The sequence below is a fragment of the Equus asinus genome, chromosome 24 (assembly GCF_041296235.1).
Source record: "Equus asinus isolate D_3611 breed Donkey chromosome 24, EquAss-T2T_v2, whole genome shotgun sequence".
Lineage (NCBI taxonomy): Eukaryota > Metazoa > Chordata > Mammalia > Perissodactyla > Equidae > Equus > Equus asinus.
The window spans coordinates 58,841,929-58,867,435 of record NC_091813.1 but is presented as its reverse complement, the minus strand read 5'-3'; the positions used below and the strand labels follow the sequence as shown (position 1 = coordinate 58,867,435).

At 41.2% G+C, this 25,507-nt stretch overlaps 1 protein-coding gene across 11 annotated transcripts in view; it reads right to left on the bottom strand.

Annotated features, from left to right (window-relative positions):
- TRMT11 (tRNA methyltransferase 11 homolog) overlaps positions 1 to 25,507 on the bottom strand; it is a 94,717-nt gene that overhangs the window by 20,597 nt on the left and 48,613 nt on the right. For 5 of the 11 annotated variants that reach the window (XM_014858304.3, XM_070496219.1, XM_070496220.1 and 2 more), the window contains one exon: positions 15,972 to 16,525. The exons of the other annotated variants lie outside the window; for them this stretch is intronic. In XM_014858304.3, the coding sequence (XP_014713790.1) occupies positions 16,394 to 16,525 (132 nt within the window). In that variant the 3' untranslated portion in view covers positions 15,972 to 16,393. Of the gene's footprint in view, positions 1 to 15,971; positions 16,526 to 25,507 lie in introns of those variants that run through there. 11 annotated transcript variants of the gene reach the window in all.

Below are 25,507 nucleotides of genomic sequence, written 5' to 3'. Positions count from 1 at the left end.
ACAAATGATTAACCTTGATAACAAAAGTTTAAGAACTATGTTAATGAGTTCGGTCATCTTTCTTCTCTGCTAACAGACAATAGTTGTAACATATGTGGTATTAATGGAAACTTGTTTTGAGTTTGGAGCAGTGCTGACCAAATTTTAATGTCCATATAAATCACTTGGGGATCTTAGTAAGATGCAGATTCTGATTTGGCAGGTCTGGCATGGGGCCTGCGATTCAGCATTTCTAACAAGCCTGGGTAATGCTGATGGATAGCAAAGGACCAGGCGACTGAGCCTGCCGCTACCTTGTAGATCGCCCGTGGCCAGTGATTCTCCTCTCACATCATACGGTTCCTCATTCAGCCACTGCACTTCTCACCAGCACTTCCAGCATCAAGAGGCTACTTACCTTTTGGCAGCTCCTAGAGAGATTGGAGGGGAAGGAGATTGAAACTGCCCACTAAAATGAGTCTTGTGGATTTCATTTATACAAGTACAATGGACAGAATGTTTGTGTTCCCTTAAAACTCATGTGTTGAAATCCTAGCCCCCAGTGGGATGGTATCAGGAGGTGGGGCCTTTGAGAGGTACTCAGGTCCTGAGAGTGGAACCTCAGGAATGGGATTACTGATCTTATAAAAGAGGCCCCAGAGAGCTTCTTCAGCTCTTCCATGGTATGAGGACATAGTGAGAAGACAACCAACCACCTCTGAGGCAGGAAGTGCTCTCTCACCAGGCAGTAATCTGCCAGGGCCTTGATCCTGGACTGCCCAGCCTCCAGAACCATGAGAGATACAATTCCGTTGTGTATAAGCCAGCCAATCTATGATATTCTGCTATGCGAGCCTAAACGGACTAAGAAATCAAGGGATCCCATTTCCCTGAGCACAGGAACTACACAAACAATGCATTTGTCCACTGAGCTGAAAGCAGACAACAACTTGTCTATATTACATTCTCAAAATGCTGCTTGACTCTGAAATCTAATATACTGACTTAGCCCCAGCCCTTAAAATGGGACATTGTCTCTCATCAGAGTTGGGGGATTCATTTCTCTATCAAAAGAAAAAAAGGAAACTTTGAAATGAATCTATTGTGTGCCTGCTGGACAAAGCCCAGGCCTTGTCCTCACCTCTGGCAGTGACTGGCCACATCCTGTGAGCAGGGCCAACCCAGACTCTCTGGGTGCTATGAGGTTCTTTATCTGCACCTTGTCACAGATGCACTGAGTGACAGGGCAGCCCCTGAATGGCCTATTCTCTCTGTAGAGACAGCAGAGTCAACAGTGTTCTTGTAAAGCACTTGGCCTTACTTGCCTGAAGGAGAGGTGGGGGCACCTCGCATACCCTCTCTGGCATTTTGCTTCCCTTGGTGGACAGCTTGAGCTGGAGAGCCAGTGATAAGATAAAAGAAAAACAGACACAGCAGCAGATGTCAGGTTCTGAGGCAAAGCATTATTTTTAGAGCCTGTAGGTAACAGAGTAGCTAACCTTTAGGAGAAAACAATTCCTCAATTCTTAAATTTGAGTTCTTGACCTAAGCTTCTGAATTTAAGAAGTGTAATAAAAACCCTGCAACCAGGTCTAGGTTGGTCTATGACATGAAGAAAGGAAGAAGAAAACAGAACCTGCTCATGAAGAGCAAAAGTTGAAAAGCCCTTGAAACAGATGCATAGGGTCTATATAATCTCTCTCTGGTTCTGGATGGTCCTTGTCCATTCATTCTCCCTAGAATGCTGGTGAGTGGAAGGCTCGTGAAAACATTATGGTCAGCAGTAGGAGGCGAGAGCTAATAGCTATTGGTAGTAGAGTGTAATGGTCAGAAGTACAGATCTCGGGGCTGGCCCCGTGGCTGAGTGGTTAAGTTCACGCGCTCCGCTGCAGGCGGCCCAGTGTTTCGTTGGTTCGAATCCTGGACGCAGACATGGCACTGCTCATCAAACCATGCTGAGGCAGCGTCCCACATGCCACAACTAGAAGGACCCACAACGAAGAACATACAACTATGTACCGGGGGGCTTTGGGGAGAAAAAGGAAAAAAATAAAATCTTTAAAAAAAAAAAAAGTAGTACAGACCTCATCAGTCAGATGTAGGTTCAAATCCCACCTCTAATGTTACTCATCATTAAACCATTCACTTTGCTTAATCTCTGTGAATTTCAGGTTCCACATCTGTAAAATGTATATAATTCCTAGGGCATAGAATGGTTATGGAGATTACATATTACATAAAAAGTACTTATCACAATGTCAGCCTATTAAATATTTAGAATATGCTGGTAATTATTATCATCAGTATTGTAGCTCATGAATCCCTGACTCCCAGCTTCTGCCTTCCATCCACTAACTGCTTTTCCTACTGTTCATGTTTTTGTTCTGTTTATAAGAGCTGTCATGGATACTCATTTTAGCCACATGGCGCCTGGTCCAAAATATATTGAGAGTAAGGAGTACCCTGAATACAGAGAGAAGCTCTTGGCTCACACCACCTCTGGGATCTTTCTGGGTCAAAAATCTTAGAAGTGAACAGAAACTTAGAAATCTAGTAACTAACCCAGTTTATGGTAGAGCTGTTTGTTATCTGGCCCATCTTTGGCCATCAACAGGGAGACAGAGTGATGCTGACAGAGAGCAGAGGTGCAAGGAGCCAAAATATCCAGAGGAGTACAAGGGAATTACCTCAAGACCCAAGGCAGATTCCTTGGCCTGTCTGAGATGCAGTAACAAAACCCAGCCAGCTTAGTCATCTGCTTGCCCTATCCTTTTGAAACCCCACTCGGGAGATAGAGCTGCCCAGCTAAGCCTCTCAAGCCTTACTTGCCCTTCAGCAAAGATGCTCTGGTAGAAAGGCTTTGAAGACAACCAAGGCAATAAGGAGTTGGTCTACTAGGCTGCTAGGTCTTGACCAAGGTTCCTCGAGTTCCATTGCTGTCGAAATCTAAAACCATCTCACATGCAGATTGTGGCTTTCACAGACGGAAGGCAATAGTGTAAATGATACATTTTCTGGGTTTTTTTTGAAGACTAATTGCTGCCTGGGCAGAAACATTTTAACTATTTTAATAATTACCTTAATTAACCAAGCCTGGTTCATTGGTTATTATGCCTTCTCCTAGAGTCACAGGGTGCAGAGTTCTGATTTGTCATGCAACACAGACCAAAAGCTACCAATCGCTTCCCATCAGTGGGGGACTCCCAACTTCTCCAGAGTTCCCTTAACAGAGCAACTAATAGAATCAGTGTCTCCCCAGACATCCTAATATAATTCACCAAAACACACTCTTTGAAAAGTATCTGATTTTCCCCTAATCCATGAAAGGTAAGTAACTTCAAACTAAGACATAAGACTTCAATTCCCGGTACAGAAAGTCAAGACGACCATAGGCATCATCAGGCTGTTACCTGTGGAGTAACCTTCACTTCTGGCCACAGAGGAATAGAGAAGAAAGTGGCAGAGAGGAGGCCGCAACGGCTTGCCAACCGTGGACACAGTGCCAGGCATCCTGCGGCTTTACTCAGGCTGCTTTGTCAAAGAACAATAATGCTCAAAACAAGTTTATCATTTATCGTCTCTGCAAATTAATAATTGTCTCTTAAAAAAGAAAGAAGCCTACAAAGGGCATAAGCTTAGGGTTCCTTTGATAAAACTGCACCAGCGTTCACTAACTGGAAGACAATGGCCTTCCATATTACTGCAGGGTTTTGTATTTGGCACCACACAAGACTCGGCGGGCAGACCCAGAGCTCCTATCTGCACTAGACACAGCCTTTCCGGGGCCAGGTGCAGGCACAGACAAGTGAAAGCCTGCCTTATCTCCGCTCCTTGCTTCCTATCTTCTCTGGATAAACAAGGGCTCCAGCCTGGGCTATCAGGCCAGTTCCCCTTCACACATGCACATTTAACTGCACGTGGAGTCTGCATTCCTTCCCCAAGTACAATTTCCTCTGAAGTCACTGACAAGCTTTGCCTCAAGGAGGATGGTGACATCAGTCCTGAAGTAAAAGCCCTAAAGCAGCCTGTATTTTCTCCCAACTCACACATTTTTCAAAGTGGCCTTGACCGTCTCTTTCCTTGATTGGAAACCATTCCATGAGCCGGAAAGGAATCAAGCAGCCCAGGAAATAAGCCTCAGCTGACCCCAAAGGTGGCAGATCAGCAGCTACAAAAGGAGTTGCATTCGTTGTCTAGTTACTCATGTAAGAGAGGCCATAGCTTCTCCTGGGTGATGGGAGAACTGAAGAGAGGAACTGAAAACTGACAGGAAATAAATCCACCTCGTCTCCTTCCCTACAGGGCCCAATAGCCTCTCCACATCTCTTCACCAGAAGCTTCAAAATAAAGTAAAAGTTTTCTCGGGCAGCATCCTGGACCATTCCACTCCTAACCATGACAAACATGCATGATGGGTTTAGCTTTAGGCTCCGGGTTTTCTCTTCTCTTACGGAACAATTTTTAAAAATGTTTTCATACACATCATCTCAATGGATTCTCATTCCAAGGAAGATAATTAAGGAAACATTATTATTACTTTTATGTTAATGGTGAGAAATAGACACAGATGAAGTCAGCGCTGTCCTGATAGGACTGGGACGGATCCTCTAATTCCTGATCCTTTGGTCTTGCCGTTGTTCCACATGGGGTTGCAATTATGGCTTCAGATTTGGACTATCCTATGTGGTTTGACATGGAGCTAAGAGTCTGTGAGAGTGGTTGTCCCCAGGGCAGAGAGCTGGGCATCTGAGGGACTCCCTGGGAGGGGCAGAGAGAGAGAGGAAAATTTTTGACTGGTAATACCCTTTTGAACTGCTTTGAATTTCAAACCATGTAAATTTATTGCCTATTGCCAAAATTTAAAATTTATAAAAAGGACTTCAGAGCTTTATGGAACACTGAGGAAGCATGAAAAAGATGGCTGTAGAACTTTATAGGAGGAAACAAGAACATTTAAAGAAAATGGTTAAGGCATGAAAAGAAATAATATACACTAAAGGAGAAAAATTTTCAATTCTTTTAAGACTGAATATATCCCCCCCACTTTACCTCCCTACCATCCCCAGCCTCACTAGTACCTCACCCAGAGAACAGTCTATTAAAATTGGTTAATCTTGTTTTTTGTTTGACATTTTTGCTTTCTTTTCTTAAGTACCAGAGTTTGGAACTCAGTAAATAGGATTTTTTAATAATTTAACAAAAATTAATTTAACCAAACACTACATAAAACTTGGTCCAAGGTGGTTGGTATATATAAGGCATGTAGCAGACAGTGAAGGAGAAGCAAGCAGGGAATGACAGAGGGAGGGGCCAGGAGGAAAGAAGGACGACAAACAAGTCCTCCCTCCCATCCCCATTATCGATGCATTCTTGAAAGGTCATCCGAATATGGTGACTCAAAAAAAGTTGGATGCTCTTGGCAGACTACTTCAAGGAGATGGGAAAGAGAAGTTCTGGGGGTTCTGAACCATTTTCCTTCAGGGAACACTCTGTGTCTTAGAAGACAGTACAATGGGCCCCAAGACAAAGTTCTGAAATAAGCAGCAGCCTTTGACTGAGGACAAACCATTATTTATGACAGATTCCTTGAGGTTGATGAGTAAAATATCTTTATGCATATTGCTAGGATTTCAAAATCATGACACTTCAGCAGCTCGTTTGTCTTGGAGTAGAGAAGCAGCTCCCAGAGACGGGGTTTGGGTTTTTCCTTAGAAATAAGGACAAACCCGAGCTGGCAACCCACGATCTTTATTTTCGTCAGCTTGCTCTTCTGCAGGCCTGCACAGTCAGTACTGTGTGAAGAGTGAAATCAATAAAAATCATCTCCCTCATTGCAGGAGGCCAACTCGAGGCCGTTTCTTGGCTCTGGAGCAAGTATCTGTCAGTCAGGGTCAGGGAGGTTTCTGCAGCACTTATCTGGGAAATCTCATACACAGTGTAATTGGGAACCTAAAAAGGCTTTAAGATGAAGAAATTGAGGCTCCGAGGTGATAACACTTTGCTTCAGTCAGCCTTAAAGTATGTGGCTTGCCCAACTCAGAGGTCATTAACTGGAACCCAGAACCAAGAGGGAAACAGTCCCTGGAGCAGTGAGTGGCAAAGCCACAAAACCCATCGCTACAGGACCCCTTCTCAAGGAAGTCAAACACCTCAGCCAAAGGGCACCATTTTGTAAGAAGCTAAAACTTCCTGAAGAGCATTGACATCGTATTAAGGGAAGAATATCATAGGGAGGGAGCTTCTCCCAGGATGAAGTCCAGACTCTGTAGCAAGGCAGATAAATCCTTTCCGATCAGGCCCTCATTTCCTCTCCCGCTTCATTTCTTCTCTTTATCCAACATGTTTAGTTCAGCTCCAGGCAGACTAACTGCTTGAATTGTTATCCAAATGTGCTTTTCCAGATGCTGATGCCCCTGCCTAGAATCCTCCTCCTGCCCTCACCACCTGATGTCATCTGGCAACTTCCGCTCCTTCTCCCGGAGTCTACTTAAATGGCATCCTGTCTCAGAAGTCTTTCTTGACCCAATCCTCTCCCACCCCTAAGTTTTAAAATGTAGCTTTTATGATTATTCAGGTCTGGTGAAACCAACAGAGCAGAAGACAATTGCCTTTGAAAAGACAGTTTGTTCCTTGATGCTCCCCAAAGAGGGGTATGCCTTGCCATGCAGGGTCACACATGGTTGGTGAGGAGGCAGAGGGGAGCCTGGGTAAAATGTGGGCAAGAGTCTTCATTGGGGTTCCCACAGGAAGGAATGGGAGAGGCAGGGTAAGCAGGCTTGGGATTGGCTAGTTTGAATAGTTTCAGTGAGCTCTAGAGTGTAAGGTCTGTCCCTAGTTGCCTGGTACCTGGCCCTGGAGTGATTAGGACAGGGGAACAGTGGCCCAGAGGGTAACAGGGAGAAAGGCAGTGGTGGAGAATGTGAGCTTTGGACTGCTTAGCTTGCATGTGAAAGACACACTTGCGGGCAAGCCCCTTACTACCTTCAGGAATTGGCTGACCCTGGGAGGAGCAGTCTCTCCAGGGTCACCAAGCTGTCAAGTCTCAAAATATCAGAAAGGCAGGGTTAATATACCCTACCACAGTTAGAAGTGGTTAAGTGCTCCTCTTACGCTCACCCTGGGCTTACTTTCTGGAAAGATGGACCACTATATTAACAGACTACTTACCTTTTTGTTTACCGCCATCGCTAGCCCTGGGACTATAAGCTCATTGAAGACAGGGGCTGTGTCTTTCTCATTGTTGAGGATGCCAACGAAGTACACAGAGGTCAACTTGACAGGCTTCAAGGTCTAGCCCTGGGTTCTGACACACGAGGTGGCATCACCTGCTGCAGGACTGAGTCTTCTGGACCACTTCACAGCTAGTAGAAATGTGTCATGTCTTCCCCCAGACGCTTTACTAACTACACAGCACCACTCTTGTTCTTTTTTCCTTAGGAATCCACTTAGCATCCTGAAAGTTCCTCTCTTTGGGTTCAGAAAGGAGGCAAAAACAAAGTTCTATTGTTTTCAGGTTCTTGATCTGTTTCTCCAAAACTACGAAAGAAAACAAGCTCACAAAAGCAAAATCAAAACATAAATTTTTATTCGTTTATTTTGCTCCAAAAGATAAGATTGTTTGTAGAATTAAATGTCAAAGGACCTTATGACATTTCTTGGCAGAATTTCTGTGTGAAGCTTTCAACCAGTCAGTTTAACCCAAATTAGTAGGAGCTTCAGAAAAGGCTTTTGGCTGGTCCACAGCTGGGAAGAGATTTTGTCATAAACTCTGCCAAATGCATAGGGATACATAAAAAGGGGGTAGGGGAAATTGGGATTTTTTGGTCCAACATTTTTTAATAAATGAAAAAAAAGGAGCCGGCCCGGTGGTATAGTGGTTGGGTTTGCGTGTTCCGCTTCAGTGGCCTGGGGTTCACGGGTTCGGAGGCCCAGTATGGACTTACACATCGCTCATCAAGCCGTGCTGTAGCGGCATCCCACATACAAAGTAGAGGAAGATTGGCACAGATGTTAGCTCAGGGCCAATCTTCCTCAAGCAAAAAAGAGGAAGATTGGCAAAAGATGTTAGCTCAGGGCCAATCTTCCTCACCAAAAAATAAATAGATAAAAAATTAAAAAATAAATGAAAAAACAAATGAAGCCCCCAATTTAGTTAAAATTTTCCCCATATTCTGGCCTACTTTGTAATTTTTATACTGCTGCCCAAAAGCTATTATGTAGTTACTTAAACAAGAGAAAGGGAGGGGAAGTATTTTTAATTTTAAAGGATGAGTTCAGAGTGGTGGCCTGTGTGTTTCTTTAGCAGGTTTTTCTTAGAGGCAACTAACAAAAACTTGTCAGTTTCTTTACGTCCTAACTCTATGATGTAGCACTAACTTATACAACAAATGGAGTACATCCACCCATCCAGTTCAGGCAGAAGCACAGCACCCCAAAGCCAGTGTTGTCCTCCGCAACTTCAAGGAGTGCAATGGAATAATTTCATCTTATTGGTAATTCAGTATAAATTTCTTGTAATAAACTTGGAATTCCCATTGGGTTGTGTCAATTTGCTTTGCTAAACACATATGGAAAAATACGACATGACGAATCTTTGAGCTGTACAGGGTATCTTAACTCAGTGGTTATTTGTCCCATTCAGGGACCTTCTGCTCCTCACATATGCAATCTTTGTCCAGATTTGGTTTTGCATACTCAACAGTCTGCTGTGCAGTTCTCCATGCCTGTGCCATAGGCTCCTCATGTTCAGGATGTCCAAACCTAAACACATCCTCTTTCCACCATTTTCTATTCCCATTTGTGTCATGCTGTCCACCCAGTCACTCAATCGGAACCCTGGACATCATCCCTTACTCCTCGTTCTGTATCCAATCAATTACCAGGACCTGCTCATTCAATCTTCTAAATATTCTCCAATCAACCCTACCACCACTGCTTTAGTTGTGATCCTTACATCTCTAACCTGGATGACTGCATCAACCTTCTGACAAGATTCCAGCTTCCAGTCTCTCTCCCTCCATTCCAAACCACTATCACCAGAGTAAGAGTCAGACCCAGTCTGATAATATCACCTTCCCACTGAAAATCCTAAGGTAGCTCCCTTCCTCACTCAGGGCGGGGGGAGGGGGTAGAAAGCTCTCCGGCCTGCCACACTCTATAGCCTTACTTTATTGATCCCCAGTTTACACTTCACACTTCAGTGATTCTGAACTGCATGCAGTTCCCCTACACATCACGCTCTTTCTATGCCTTTGCATCAACCAATCACCAGCAGGCAAGCCTTAGAACGTGTGTAACAAGAAAAGTAGAGTAGCATAACTTCTAAAGGGAACAGCAGTTACCACCAAAATAAAACAGAAAGTGTGGTTTTATTTTAACATTTTTGGGGATCTAGAGGAAAATGTAAACAGAAGAAGAAAATTAAAGACAATAAATCAGCTGGAATATTGATTTTCTGCTCCAACCTCAATAATAAAGCATACCACCTAGGGGAGTCCTTTTGGACCGGATTGTCATAGCTCCCTCTTTGGTGCTGGTTTTGGAAAATCTTCCCAGCCTGAGACTCACGATATTCATCACCAATTGTCTCTGAGTTGAAACCCAACCATCAAAAGACTTAGGTGTGTGACAAAGGGCAAAACAGTGTACTATTCAGAGCTAACTTTGAAGCAATGACCTGAGCCTTTCTGAGAAGGCTTGGTAAAGGACTGCCAGAGAAAACATGGAGTAAATGTAGAGAAAATTTCCAAAGCTCAAAAATTCCAGATGCCTGTGGATGGTAGGGAGCATGGAAAGTCTATCAAATACCTTGACTATCAGCCCACGGTTGAGTGGCTTTTGCAATAAAGGTTATAATACCATTGTTATACCATTGTTATACCAAATGGTCCAGAAAGCCAAACACATGGCACAGATTAGTTTCATGGGCCAAAGTGGTGTGGCTGGAGTCAACTGATCGGATTGGAACAGCAACATTGTAACCTGAGAAAGTGTCAACAGCAGTGACGCACAACCAATAGCTCTGAGAGTGGGTGCAAAGATCTGAAATAATCAATCTGCCAGAAGCAGGCGGGACAACACTCCATGCAATGTGGTCTCCTTCACCACAAGGCAACCAGGTCAATTTTTGGCAGAAATCACAAGTCTAGCATCAAATGGCGGCTCTGCATCAGAAATATGGTGCTTTACTTTGTGTCCTACCTATAATGGTGGATGTGCGGCCATGTCTGGGACAATGATGGATCAAGGCAACAATGATGGCAATCTGGGTGGTGCCAGCCCAACCAACAGCTTTACTCTATCTAGGTGGTCTCATCTGAGAAAGACCCACACAGTTCAGTCAGCAGTCACAACCTGCTTCCACTGTTTGCAGCCCCTAAGGAAGGGTGTCTTTAATCTGCCAGTCTGTAGTTTTCCAAGTGACAGACCAAACCATAGGTCATAGCAACAGCATAAGACTCAGTAAAAATATAACAAGGCTCAGCAAGGAGGGTATTGGCTGGAACTATGAGAATGGCTTTGAGTGCTGCCCATTGACCAGGCCAACCACATCCATTTTCGGTTCTGCATATCTGGCGCTGAGATGGAGCGGCCATAGCAGCCCACTGAACACCGCTGGGCTTCAGTTTAGCCAATCCATCAATGAAAGAGGCAGCAGGTATTTAGAGGAATCTCCTAAATGGCAACCTAAATGTATTTTTAAACCCCCTAAATATAGCCTTTATGAATCAAGAATGCTATTGAGTCAGTGCCTTTGTTTCAGATAGTGGAATGGGGGGTAAAGTTTTCCCCAAATGGATAGCTACCACTTTTTCATGGCACTACTGGGGCTAAGCCAGCTGCATTCTTGAATACACCAATTCCATCTGACACGTGAGGCTTGTTGGGCCCTTCTCATCTTGGAGGTCACAAGTCTGTTTGATCCACTCCACAATAGAAGTAGCAGGTTGGATAGCTCAGGTGTTCAGTTTTGACAAGATCCCAGCAGTTTGCTAATAACTGCTTTTCAGAAGGGGTTGGGGACAGGGATGGTGGAGATACTCTATCTTTCAAAGGTGCTAACACATCCCCAAAAAAGACAGTCTAGGATGCAGAGGGTCCACGTCTCCTTAGAACAATACACAGAAATGCAAGACATTTATGGAGAATTATCTCCCAACAGATATAAAGTGTAGAAAAATGAAACAATGTAGGAAAAAAAAGTTTTATTGTTTGTGCTGGAAACACTCAGACTTCTGATGAGATACTCGAGTCCATGATTATAAACAATAAACAAATACAAAGGAGCTTTTCCAGATTTCCAAAGCTCACCAATACCACTCTGACCATCTTGATCCACTTCACAAACCTACAACACATTAGATAAAATACTTGGGCAAGCCATCAAAGTCCAACTCAAGTACCATTTACATTTTCAATTTTAATTTTCTCAACCTTTTTTTTTTTTTTTTTAATTTGACTAACTTCACACATAAGCCCAGCTAATCTTCACTGCTGGATGTTAGACAAACAGAGTTCTTCTGATAAGCCCTCAGGAGAGAGTCAGGAAGCCTTGATTAAAGGAGAGATTTTAAAGTCACAGAGGTCAAAGCAGATTCCTTTTTAGACAGTTCAGTTTGGCATCACTGCAATATGATTATCCTAGAAAGAACATTCAAATTCCAGAACAAAATATACTAAGCACATCCTACTATCCCATGAAATAGGGCTAGCAGTTACACAAAGTGAAGCTGGCTTATGCTAACATTCATCTATTAAGCCCCATTTTGTTCCAGGACCCAGGCTTCTTAAGAGATTGCCATGACAATTTAGCCTCCAACCCCCTAGGAGCCTGTCTACAACAGCTTAGGAAGGAAGGGATAAGAGCCAAATTCCAGGTTGGCCTCAAGTTATGTCTAAATGTCAATTTGCTTATCCCGTACAATGAAAATTCTGAGCATCCTGAGGCAGACCTCTGTTAAGAGAACAGGGTCAAGTTGTCTAGTAAGCTTTTCACCCCAAAGGATAGACAGGAATGTGCTGTCTCTATGATTCTATGGCTAGATAGAATCACAGATATGTTTATCATTCCATTACAACTCTTTACACTCTAGACCTTATGTTCTCCAACCACTCTGTTTTAGAGAAGATCTCAATGTTTTCATAAAGTACAAACACCATCAGTCTAGTGTTATTGTGGCCATGTGTATGTTCTGGATTAAGGCACTTTTTTTTTGTTTGGATTACAAACCACATTACTTGATAAATATCTGACAAAAATGGGAGTGAGTTGGAAATGAAAGTAGACTTCGCTTAATCTATGAATACAATCCTTCTAAGAAAAAAGATTCTTACAAGTGTTTAGTTTTCTAAATAACTTCATAATGGAACAAAACCATACTCTTCCAAAGGGAGCCAAGGTCCTTATTCTGGTAAAATTTATTCCCTTTTGGTCAAACAGGAAAATCAACAAAGTTTTTTTAAAGATTGGACCTGAGCTAATATCTGTTGCCAATCTTTTTCTTTTCTTCTTCTTCTTCTCCCCAAAGCCCCCCAGTAGACAGCTGTATATCCTAGTTGTGAGTGTCTCTGGTCGTGCTATGTGGGATGTCACCACAGCACAGCCTGATGAGTGGTGCCATGTCTGCGCCCAAGATCGGAACTAGCGAAACCCTGGGCAGCCGAAGTGGAGGGCACAAACTTAACCACTCAGCCACGGAGCCGGCCTCAACAATAAAGTCTTTAATTTTCTCAGCAACACTCACCTCCATTTCCACCCCTATGCTCCATTAATGAATTTATTTATTTATGCTCTGCTTTATCTACACAGGATTGTTTTTCTGTTAGAACCATTAACATCAGCTTAGTTGCACTGTGCTTTTTCAAGGAAGATTTATTAAAATATACAAAGAAGATCATTTCCCCAAAAGACGTCGCCTTCAATTTTCGACACATAAACATTATGTTTTATTCCATATCTCTTTGGATTAGCAACACTTGATAATACTTTGAGAACAGTATGTCAGCAGTTCTTCTAACCCAAAACAACTAAGGCCTTTGAGTCAAGAGCCAGATTTGCTTATACTGGCATCTAGATAACATGATCTTAACATCTACTTGCCTGATGATAAAAAAATCAAATCTCTACTTCTTTAATTCTAAGAGTAATAAAAGATATTACCTCAAAAGCTGTTTCTATGTCTCAAACTTTTTAAAAGCATATTTTTCTTCCAATAATATAAACACATTCACTACAATAGATCCAATATATTAACTCTTACTCTACTTTTCCTTACCAAACTTGAAATAAGGTTCTTTTCAGTTGTTGTAATCACCACTCTTCTTAAATATATAGGGAATCTCAAATTTTAAGTGAGTTTCCTCCACAGGGAAACAGTGGTAACACAGACCTACCTCCCAGAGTTTAAACGGTTTGAAAATGTTCTATTACTCAATCTTTGTATTTAAAGAATTAGTCATAAGGAAGTTAGTGGTGAGCTGGCCCAAACCTGGGTCACCCTGGGCAGGAAGTGGCTGAGAAATTTGTAGCAGATTTTAAGCTTTTTTAAATCTGCTGGCCACTTTGGCTAAACACACCAAAGACCACCTACTCCACGATTCCCTCCCAGCTATCACAGCAAAACATGCCCACCCAGACGGATAGGTAGGAGGGTACTTCTGATAAAACACCAGGAAGGTAACCGTCTGGATTTTATGGGTATTTAATATATGCCAGAAACAAAATTATAGATTTCGTCATATTATAACATTTAATAGGCCAGCCCACAGACCACCTAGGGTTCACTCACAGATTATACTGTAAATTCATACTCCAGGACTATCCAAAAGGCATGCATTTTGCTGGGTGATATTCCTGCTGATAAGCGCAGGAGGAATACATATAAAACTGAAGCACTCCTGGAAATGATCTGCTGTAACTTGGAAAAAGGAATAAGATCCTGATGCCAGAAAATAAAGTCTCTCTTTGTAGAATAAGAGGACTTGAAACCTCCATTCTAAAATCAAAATTGTTTGAAAGTTGGGCAGGGGACATGAACAGACATTTCTCCAAAGAAGATATATGGATGGCCAATAGGCACATGAAAAGATGCCCATCATCACTAATCATTAGGGAAATGCAAATCAAAACTATACTAAGATATCCCCTTACACCTGTTAGAAAGGCAAAAATAACCAAAACAAAAAGTGACAAATGTTGGAGAGAAAAAGGAACCCTCATACACTGTTGGTGGGAATGCAAACCGGTGCAGCCACTATGGAAAACAGTATGGAGATTTCTCAAAAAATTAAAAATAGAAATACCATATGACCCAGCCATCCTACTACTGAGTATCTATCCAAAGAACTTGAAATCAGCAATTCCAAAAGTCCCATGCACCCCGATGTTCATTGCAGCATTATTTACAATAGCCAAGACGTGGAAGCAACCTAAGTGCCCATCAACCGATGATTGGATAAAGATATGGTATATATATCCAATGGAATACTACTCAGCCATAAAAAAGGATAAAATCGTCCCATTCACAACAACATGGATGGACCTAGAGGGTACTATGTTAAGCGAAATAAGCCAGATAGAGAACGACAAACTCTGTATGACTCCACTCATGGGTGGAAGTTAAACATATAGACAAAGAGAACTGATTGGTGGTTACCAGGAGAAAGGCGGGGTGGAAGGAGGGCACAAAGGGTGAAGTGGTGCACCTACAACATGACTAACAATAATGTACAAATGAAATTTCACAAGGTTGTAAATTATCATAATCTTAATAAAAAGTTTAAAAAGAAATTGGTTGAAAGTGACCAAGTTTCTTTTTCACTTCTGAGTATCAGCTTTGTAATAACTACATGACTTCACTCTGAGCCAAGAGACATTTCAAGAATGGGAGACTGAACTTACTGATACATATGAAAATAAGCCTCACAATAATGAAGAAGAATTAACGACCAGAAGACCTCAATTAGTGGTAATAAGAAATAATCTGAAATATCTGTTTAAATGTTGGATAATTTTTAAGGACAAAGTGACTAAAATTAATGTTGCAATGTTTCCAGAACTATTTGGACTAATTTTGGTGACAACCAAAAAATGGGGCAAGGCTAAAATCTCATATTCCAAATTTAGTCAGCTACAAAGTTTCAAACTCACCCCCCATATAAGCTCAAAATATTTTAAATAAGATGGTTTATAACAGAAATATTGAAAATAAATCACCCTTGAAGACTTTTAGATTTTCCCCAGTGTACCACAAATCACATTCAGAAACCCAAATAAAACAATCACTAAAATGTTTGAGATCCACTGCTGAAACTCAGAGCTGCAGGACAGGAAAGAACTAAGTGGACGGCCTGCTCTCTCTCTCTGCTTGGGCAGCACTGTTTTTTTGGAGGTCGTAGGCCATGCACGTTCAAACTGTGAGTCCATAAAAGCCAGCAGTAACATTACAATAATAATAACATAAATAAAAATAAGCTCTGGTTAAAGGGAGAGGATTCATTTACTGCCACCCTGCTGAGGTACATTTGACCACTGAAAGCAAGAAAGCTGTTAGCATCCTGAATTAATGGGTATAGTGGTTTTCAAACAAGATATTTTCATGATGGACACAATGTGGACTCAGCAAAGTTTCTCCTTCAAGAAAAATACAGCTTCTATTTCAAAGAGCTCTGATTAGGCTTAATACCATTAGGGAACCATCAAGGATTTGTGTTGTTGTTACTGCTGTTAACTATCAGTTACTTTCTAACCCAAAAATTGTGGGTAGTTAACTGGACCGACAGTCAAGGTTTAGGAATGCAGGAGCCAATCCAAGGTACAGACGAGCTTCAGATGTGGGCAGGCCTCAAGAAGCTTGGAATCTTTCAAGGTTGTCAGGTCTTAGCCTTTCTCATCATTACCATTATCACTGTTATTACTTTCTTGTCCGGATTTTATAAATAAAAATTCACTTCCTTCATCACATCCCCCCTGGAAAGCACTGAACACTACACAATTTTAGGAATCCTCAGTAAGCTTTATTAAATCAATTACAATCAAAAACCAAATTAAATCTATCCAATGAATAAATTCTCAATCACTACTGACTGCCTATAACATGCCCAGCAGATACCTGTTTAAAAAGTCATTATTAATTCCCTTTGTAAATTAGTTACCAAAAATATAACTGTTTTCAATTGCCATAATACTTAAAAGTACAAATATAAATTAAATAAGGTTCAAAAGACCACATACAACAAAATAGTGTATAAAAAAAGCTAATGTTACAAGAATTATTCAATTTACTTTGTAGCATTTATTTTGTTACATAAAATCACTTAAAACAGTACATGTTTTCCGGATCATACTTAAAAGTTCACATCCAGATGTCTTTTCTATCAAATCTTTATTCTTTCTCCATTGTCAAAATCTTAATTTTCACTCCTGGCTAGATTTTTCTTCCTTGGCAATTCTTTTGGTCACCCCACTGAAATATTTCTCCCGGAAGGAGTTATGGCCTTGGTATAGCAGAGAGTGATCGTTTGGCAGATGTGAAGACTGGTCCCGGTTCTGGTTGGTTGGAAAATACAGAAAATAACGACATTTGAGTTACTTCTTCAGCTAGCTTGCAACCAAAGTGGTCATTTACTTGAAGCAAAATCTCACTCTGGTGCATGTTTGTTTTTCTTTTTCACCTGAATTAGAAATGTACCACCACTTTATGTCTGTATCATGCTTGGGTATCCACCTACTTCATCTCCTTTGATCCTTTCTGCACAGAGAGGACAATACTTTTACTGGGAAAACAGAGAGTCAGAGATGACAAAGAGAATCATCCCAGGCAAGACAAGCGGAGACGAGCACAGGCACCTTCTGACTCCCAGTTCAGCACGAACCACAATCATCTGTGACTATAAGAACTATCAAACAAGGGAAGCTTCTACTCCAAGGTGTGTAACAACAAATTATTGCATTTGTATGATGTCATACAGATAAATAAAACTGTTTAGGGGTATACCTCCCTTCAGTTAATGAAATAAATGATTCCTGGCAACTTTAAGTAAGAGTAACCACAATAGATGAAGATATGGGCTAAACAAGTGATTTCCACATGTTTAGATTCCAGTGCCAGGTAAGGACTAGAGTTCAGACTGACATATGCACACTGGAAATACCCATCTCAGTTAGAATGTCCTATTTCAGCTTAGAAAACTGAGGGATAAGAAGACTAACAGAAAACACCACAATATCAGCTTCTCACCCAATTTCACTAGCCATCTCAAACCGTGAAAAAAAATCTAATTAGAAATAAATCTCGGGGCCAGCCCCGTGGCCAAGTGGTTAAATTGGTGTGCTCTGCTTTGGTGGCCCAAGGTTTCCCTGATTCGGATCCTGGGTGCAGACATGGCACCACTCAACAGGCCACGCTGAGGCGGGGTCACACATGCCACAACTAGAAGGACCCACAACTAAAATATACAACTATGTACTGGGGGAACTTGGGGAGAAAAATCAGGAAAAAAAAAAAGATTGGCAACAGTTGTTAGCTCAGGTGCCAATCTTTGAAAAAGAAGAAAGAAATATCATTTCCCATGTACTTCTGCAAATTCATATTCAATTGCACGCAGATTAATGTGATTTTGAGAATAGGTATAGAAACACAATTAGAAAATATGAAACCTAATTTTTAATCCTGGTTTCAGTATCAAAATGATATCTACAAATACATCTGGAATATAACAATCCTCAAGATATTTTTATATTTTTTCCTTATTTCTGTACGAGATGACTATCTTCATCCTTTCTCACGTATCTAACATTAATAAAAGCCCAGGTTTAGCCAAAATAAAATTATATTGGGTGATTTGTTTATTCAGAAACGATTTTGTCACAGAATCTTAAAAAAAAATTACACAAAAAATAAATTATTAAACATATCCAGATTTCCTGATTCATCAAAAAAAAAAGGTGGCTACTTAAGTTTTATGGCACTAACTATGTTACAGCTCCAAATTCCTGCAAGCACATGAAAACATGCCAATGGTTACTAACTTCAGGCCATGGAATCCCCGAAAGATAAAAGATAAATTTTATCTAGTCAACCTGTAGGTATACAATTAAAGAATACCAAATGAAAGATAATATTTACTAGGTATTTATTATGGGCCCAAAACTACACTAAATGCCTTATATGCTCTATCTAATATAAACTCAGCTCTAAGAGAAAAGTACACTATTATCCCCATTCACAGATGAGTTAAGAGCTCAGACCCAAGATAATACTGCTAAGTGACAGAGCCAGGAATTGAACACACGTCTATCTGACCCCAGAGACTATAACCTACAAGAGAATGAGGTTTCCTCCAAAAGAGCTAACTTTTTCCCCAACTCAAGAAGCAGAACCTCTGAATAAACAGGTGATGGACGAAGGCTTTGATAGCTGCACTGCCTACCCAGAAAGGAAGAGACTGGATCAGCAGTACTACTAGCTTAGTTCTAGGAACTAAGAGGATTATTTCAACAACACAAAATTTTCATACCGGGAGGAGACTGAAGGAGCCACGGGGATGCCTGAGGGATTTTATAACCCTAGGAGCACAGTCGACCTGAGGAAGTCTCCAGTCTGGTCCACAGCTCAGGACTGTACCTGAGACAGCAGCAACACAGAGCAATGTTCCAGCATTTAACCTTGGCTTGTGCATTTCAACTATCAAAAGTCTGACTGAAGAGTCATACAAAAGGAAGGGACATGCCACCATCTACTCCTCCAAGGGCCCTAAATTCTGCCCTTATATCAAATAAGATCACTAGAAAACATCTCCACTTTCTGAACTATATTAGCTTCATCCTCACAGAAATGCCTTGTCTTGGCTATACTGTAAAGCTTGTCCAGATGCTGACGTCTCTCCTGCCACTTTACTTCTCCTCACAGCTCTTTGCATCATTCTCCACCCAGTCATCAAAGTCAGCAATCTTGGTCAAAGACCACTCCCTTTTCATCTCACATTTAGTCAGTCCTAAAATCTTAGATTCTGCATCCTAAATATCTCAAATCCATTTTTCCTCTTCACCTGTAACTCCGGTACTATAACTTATACCTTCCTTATCTCGCCTTGTTTTTTTCTACATGGCCAGTTGCCCTGCCTTCAGTGGCTCCCTCTCCAGTCTGTTCTCCCTAATGAGACCCAACTCAACTTATTCAAATGCAAACCTAATATGCCAACGTTCCTGGCTAAAGTCCAAATGGGTTCAAACTTTCCCCAATTCTGAGGCTTTTCTCTTCGTGTGTGGGAGTTGGATTCAGTTTGCTGAATGTCCTCTCACTTTCCTCTCTTGTACAAGAGGGATCAGAACACTGTCAGGCAACAAGGTCCTTTCCAGCTCTGCCCTCTGTCCTCTCTTCTCCCTGGGAGTCCTCTAGGCCATGCAAGATCACCCCTACGTTGAATGCACTGTGGACTACTTCACGGAATATTCTAGAGCTGCAGTGGTGAGGAGGGTAAGACAGGACAGAAATGTGCTTCCAGAAGGCAGAGGCATTGTGGGACAGCGAGGGCGCTGAGACGGACTGGGGCGCAGTTGTGCCCAGCCCACCTAAGCTGCTGATCATGTGGCTCCCCAGAGGAAGCAGCAGACAAAGGCCAAAGCATAAGGGAAGACAGCCTTCTTCACAGATCAGACAGAGCTTAGCAAAATCGCTTGTCTTTGACCTGAATGATATAAATAGGGCAAATTGGTGATAAAGAACAGAGAATATAAAGATCAGAGTCAGAAATGGAATAAACAGCAGAAGGCTGGAAAACTCAAAAGTAATGATTAAAACCTATGCTAATGCACGGTTATCAAGAAACTATGTACTACCTATGAGATCCTCTATCTGAATAGTTCAGACCTCAAGATTCCCTCAGAATAAAGTAAAAGCAAAATAAGCCCTAACAGACCACATGTTCAGTGCTACAGGGACCCAGCCGCAGAGAAATATGTGCTACTGGAAAAGCTGGGAAAGACTATTACCCTTAGAAATGCAATCTCTGGGGAAAAGAGAAAACTCCTATGTCCTTCATCTCCCAGGGAGTAGAGAAGAATCAATGTGAGGTATGTGTTTGGATCCTATGATGGAATGGCTCCTTCTACAAGACTGATTGCCCCCGATTGTGAAATAAAGACACTCATAACAAAAACTCTTCGAGAACCCAAAAGCTCCAAATCCCCTGTGTACTAGGGATCTGGCAAGGGCCTTTCTATGACCTAGCAGCCTAAGTCCTTCTTCAGGGAAAGCCAGACACTCCAGGGACCGTGGCTACCATTTCATCTAACTGAAAAAGCCATGGTTCATAAAATGTTCCACATAGGACATTCAGTATATCTATGGTCTACCACATATCATCACATGTATATCATACATGTAAATATCATCTCCTATGAACAACACACATTTAAAATACACCCTAGTCCATATGAAATATACTATTTGCAGCATTCCGAATTTATGTTACCTCGATGCTGAAGAATAACGCAAACTCGCTGTTTTTTTCTTTTCTTTCTTTCATACTATCTTTAGTTTAGTTTATCAAGGCTTACACTTGAGATGATGATATGCAACCCTACATATTTTTCATCACCTTTTCATGACTCTTCTGTTCACATTCCCTGCCCATCTTAACCAAGAATATCTGCAGATTTTTTTTCAACTCAGTATCTCAAAGGCCAAAGTGTTTACCTAAAAGGAGAAGAGTATCCTCGAGCAACACAATCCTAGATGTCCCTCATTAACTCAGACTTGCTCCAGTGTTTGAGCGCTCGTGTCTCTAACACTTCCAAATCTATCACTATCAGTCATGACATCATCTATGTATCATAAAACCTGAGTTCTGTCAATCTTCAGTAAGCAAGAAATACTTCATGGAAAATAAAAACACACAAAGAATGAGGAAGCGTCAAGACAGAAAACTATGGCAATGAAAGATTACAGAACACCTTTCCCAAATTTCATAACTACTGGTTAAATTTTGGAGCATGGTAGTAGTTAAGGAGATCTGAAAAAAATATGAAGATTGTTGATTACACTGTTTACTGTTTATTACCATTTTTTATAACCAGAAATTAAGAGCTTCTGTAGGAAAATTTATGCTAGCTACAGATGGCCACATAATGGAAATATACAGCTTTCAGATCTATCACGTAACCTTGTAAGACAAACAGTGTGTAACTATGACAAGAAATACACAAGTTCTGATTCAAGAAAGCAGTAAGATATATCAACAACTATGTGTTTTACATAAGCCAACTATTTAATTTTCTGCATCTTTTCACAGCAGATTATTATCTAAATTTGCAGATAAGGAAAAGGAGACTGAGCAAGTTTAAATAATCTGCCACAGGTCACACAGCTAATAAGTAGCATTGCCAGAAGTGTAGCCTAGATCGGATTTCAAAGCTCATGCTTTTAACATCACACTTTTTCTTTAGTAGAAATTACATCAAAACATTGGTTAAAGAGTTAACTTCCCACACAGTAGATAGTGGGTCGTTCAAAATGGAGTTTGACATTTAGAGGACATTCCTCACTAAAAAGCCACGCTATGGTAGCACATATTTCAGATCTGAACTTTTAGACAGAATCCCTTTAACCACTGTCCCACCCAGCCAATTTCCTGTCCTATCAGTACTGCTAATTCTAAACATAAACCACTCGAGGAATTTTAACACACTTGCCAAAGAAACCAAAGGAAGCCTTACAAGTGGAGGTGTACTTTTATGTGTACACTGCCCTCTGCTGGCTGAAGCAGATAAATCCTTCTTGATAGAGACAGTTTTAAAACAGAGCTGACCAGACATCTGACAGTCAGCAACGCTGTTTCCCTCACTGTTTGTGAGTCCCGACTGTTGTAAACGTCTAGAGTCACAGAGCATCAACATGACCAGGATGGCCACTTTCCTTCAGGGAAGACTAGCATTTATTCACACTATTTCATGTTTTAAAGAACGATGTGGAAATATACAAATACATATTCACCTTGGTGATTCTCAAGTGTATCATTGTCAACAATGTCCAAACTAAAATTGCAAATTAGTCTCTAGAAAAAGTACATAAACTAGACCTTATTCAAGTTAATCCTTAATTATTTTTACAACTCTGGATCAAACATAGAGCATCAAAAAGAATAAAAAAGACATTAAAAGGAAAGTACTTCAGCCACTTATAATTTTTAATAAATATTAATCTAAAGGGGAACAAACTCTCAAGAAAAGAAACAAAACTGTGCATTCTGTAGTAAGATTTGAAACACTCTAAATGGAACGAATGACACTGGGCACCGTCACAATACGTATATGTAACAGTGTTTCTCAAACTGAGTGTCATGAACTGCTCAGACTTTAAAGGAACTAAAGATTTGTCATCGAGAACTCCACTTGGGTAAAACTATTCTTCCAATTTCTTCCTTCTCTCAGAAATTTGCCATTCTTTGTTATCATCTCCTCCTTAAATAGAGGGAGGGTGTTATGATTTTCCAGAGTAAGGCGATTCAACTGCTTTTTTGGTTTGCTTCTCATGAGAAAAGAGGCTTAGGCATCATGAGATTAAAATGGTTTGGTAACACTGATTTTTGAAGAGTGATGCCAGGGTAATGATGAAATTCAGTGTATTTTCAAAAAGAAAATTTTCAGCTAGCCATATCTAACTGTTCCTATTCTTCCTTCAAAGGGATGATTTAAACACTGTTCAATTTGATTGTTTTTATTCTAGAAAGGTCCAAAATATTCACTGAACAGTTATTATCCATTCCGTAAATATTTATCGAGTGGTGAGCAAAACAGTCAAGGTCTGTGAATTCAGAGTTTATATCCTAGTGGCAGAAAGACATTATACAATCTACACCCAAATATATACTTACAAACTGTGACACAACACTGAGAAGAAAAGGGTTCCCTAAGATTGGAAGGAGACATCCAGATGGGGTGAAGAGAATGGATGAGAAAGGCTTCCCTTGAGAAGTGACACTTATGTGAGACCTCAAGGATGAATTAAACTTACTCAGACAAAGAGAGGAGAAGAAACATTCTAGGGAACACATGAGAGAAGAAACACATTGTGAGAGACTCTGAGACTAGAAAGAGGTAAGTACATTCTGGGAATTGAAAGCAGGCCAGAGTGGCTAAGGCTTGGTAAACAAAAGGGAATGTGGCACAAAATGAAATCGGAGAGAAAACCCAGTAGATCAGGCTGGGCTTAAAGCTTATGTGAAGGATTTTGAATTTCACTCTAAATTACACAGAAAGTCACTGATGACTTTTAAGGAGGGGAGTTTCATTATCTCTTTACATTCTGAAAGATACTCTGGCTACTGTATAGGAAATGTAATGGCAGGAGAAATTGCAGAAGCAGGGAAATCTGTTCAGAGACTACTGCAGTAGCCCAGAAAGCAACACCACACCATGTCCTTCAAGGGGCGAGGGGAAGGAAAAAATACATGCAAGAAAACTACCATCCACTCAGTTACCCCAAGCCAGATTTCTGAAAGCTAACCTTAACTCCTGTCTCCCTCACCCCAGCTGTCCAATCAGTCATCGAGTCCTGCCCTGTCTACCTCCACCAAAACTCTCAATTCCATTATCTCCTCTACAACTTCCAACTCTACCTTTATGAGTTTACGGCCTCATCATCCTCACATGACCACGCCAGGAGCCTCCACATTGGTGTCACAGGGATCTTTCCACAACTCAAACTCGCCTGCATATTCAAGCTCAGATGACCTTCCGAAAACCTGAACTTCTGCCACTCTCCTAACATCCCTCATGGATTTGCCATCACCAATAGGATGAACGTGAAACTCTTTGGGATGTAAAGAGCCTCACCACTAGGCCTCCCTGTGGTTTTCCACTTCCCCACCCAAATACTTGGTATTCAGTCATGTCTAGGGTTCCCTGAATGCACCACACCCCCTCTCATGCTTCTGTACCTTTGCTTACAATGTTGGCTTCCTCTCGACTCAAGCACCACCTCCTCAGGTAGGTCCTCTCTGCTCTTCATGTAGCACCTTGCAGGGATCACTACATGACCAAACGCATCATGCGGGATGGGCTGGGTGACTATTTCTCTTACTGTGCAAGTTCTCTAAGGATAAGGACTATGCCTTATTAGTCCGTGTAGCCTCCACACCTTACACAAATGGTCCCATAAACACAGCCTGAGAGAATGAAAGCCATGGCTTTCCCCTCAGGGAACACGTAATCAAGTCAGAGAAAGAAAACATATAAGAAGATGAAAAATACATGAATGTAAGAAAACATTAAAAGACATAGTTTTCTTTCTCATTTCTCATAGCACCTTTTCCAAAATTTCACCTGTCCTCCAAACCTTACATAATCTCTGTTTATTCACTCTCATCAAAAACTTACATCCTGGGGGCCGGCCCAGTGGTACAGCAGTTAAGTCTACACATTCCGCCTCGGCGGCCCACGGTTCGCTGGTTCGATGCCGGGTGCGGACACGGCACCGCTTGGCAAGCCACGTGTGGTAGGCATCCCACATATAAAGTAGAGGAAGATGGGCACAGATGTTAGCTCAGGGCCAGTCTTCCTCAGCAAAAAGAGGAGGACTGGCGGCAGATGTTAGCTCAGGGCTAATCTTCCTCAAAAAAAAACAAAACAAAAAACTTACATCCTTCTTTACAGAGAAAAAAATGAGGTGATCAGGAATGAATTTCCTCAACTTCCTTGCCCTCAACCCATCCTCTACTACAAACTTGACCCCCCAGTGCTTAATCCTACAGCCTCATCTCTCACACCACTCCCCATCCACATTCTGACTAAAGCCAAAATTCTTTCATAGTGTCTCTTTACTGCCAAATGAGTAACTTTTATATAATCCTGCAAACTTCGATGAAAATACCTAAGGATAATCATCAATTTATAAAATTACTGTTTAAAAACAAGAGATTTCCCCCTAGAAAGGTGTCACTTTGGAGATGAAGTTGAAAACCATTCAGAAGAAAACCAAATGGCTCCTATCTTAATTATAGGTCAGGTTTAAGTTGTCTTTTTACTTACTGACAGTTCCTGATAATGAGATAATGATTTCTCCTACCTCACTAGTATTAATCTTAAGTCACTGATATTCTCAAAGTGACAGCAGTGTATACAAAACAGTAGTTTCATTGCAAACACTTGAATACAAATGGCTTATGAAACTTGTTCTATGATAAGTGAAAACCAATGATGCTGTCATCAGAGTGAAAGCCACCAAACTGGCAATGCCCATCTGATTCTGTCAGGAAAGACTTCTGGATTCATGGAACAGATTAAAGCTGACATACTCTAAAGTAAGGTGAGAGGAAGAAGGCAAAGAGATGGAAGAGAAAAACAGTGGGCAGCTTTTCTTTCTTGTAATCAGCAGAGAGTGAAATGAAATGTAAATGACAGTGCTGAATATAATGGGCCGCAGTTCAGCTTCAGGGTAATTACCCATGTCCAGCTTTTGTTTAAAAGTCCTGCTCCCCTTATCAAAGCTCCCCACTGTTCTCCATCTGGTACTGGACAGCAGCTATAGAA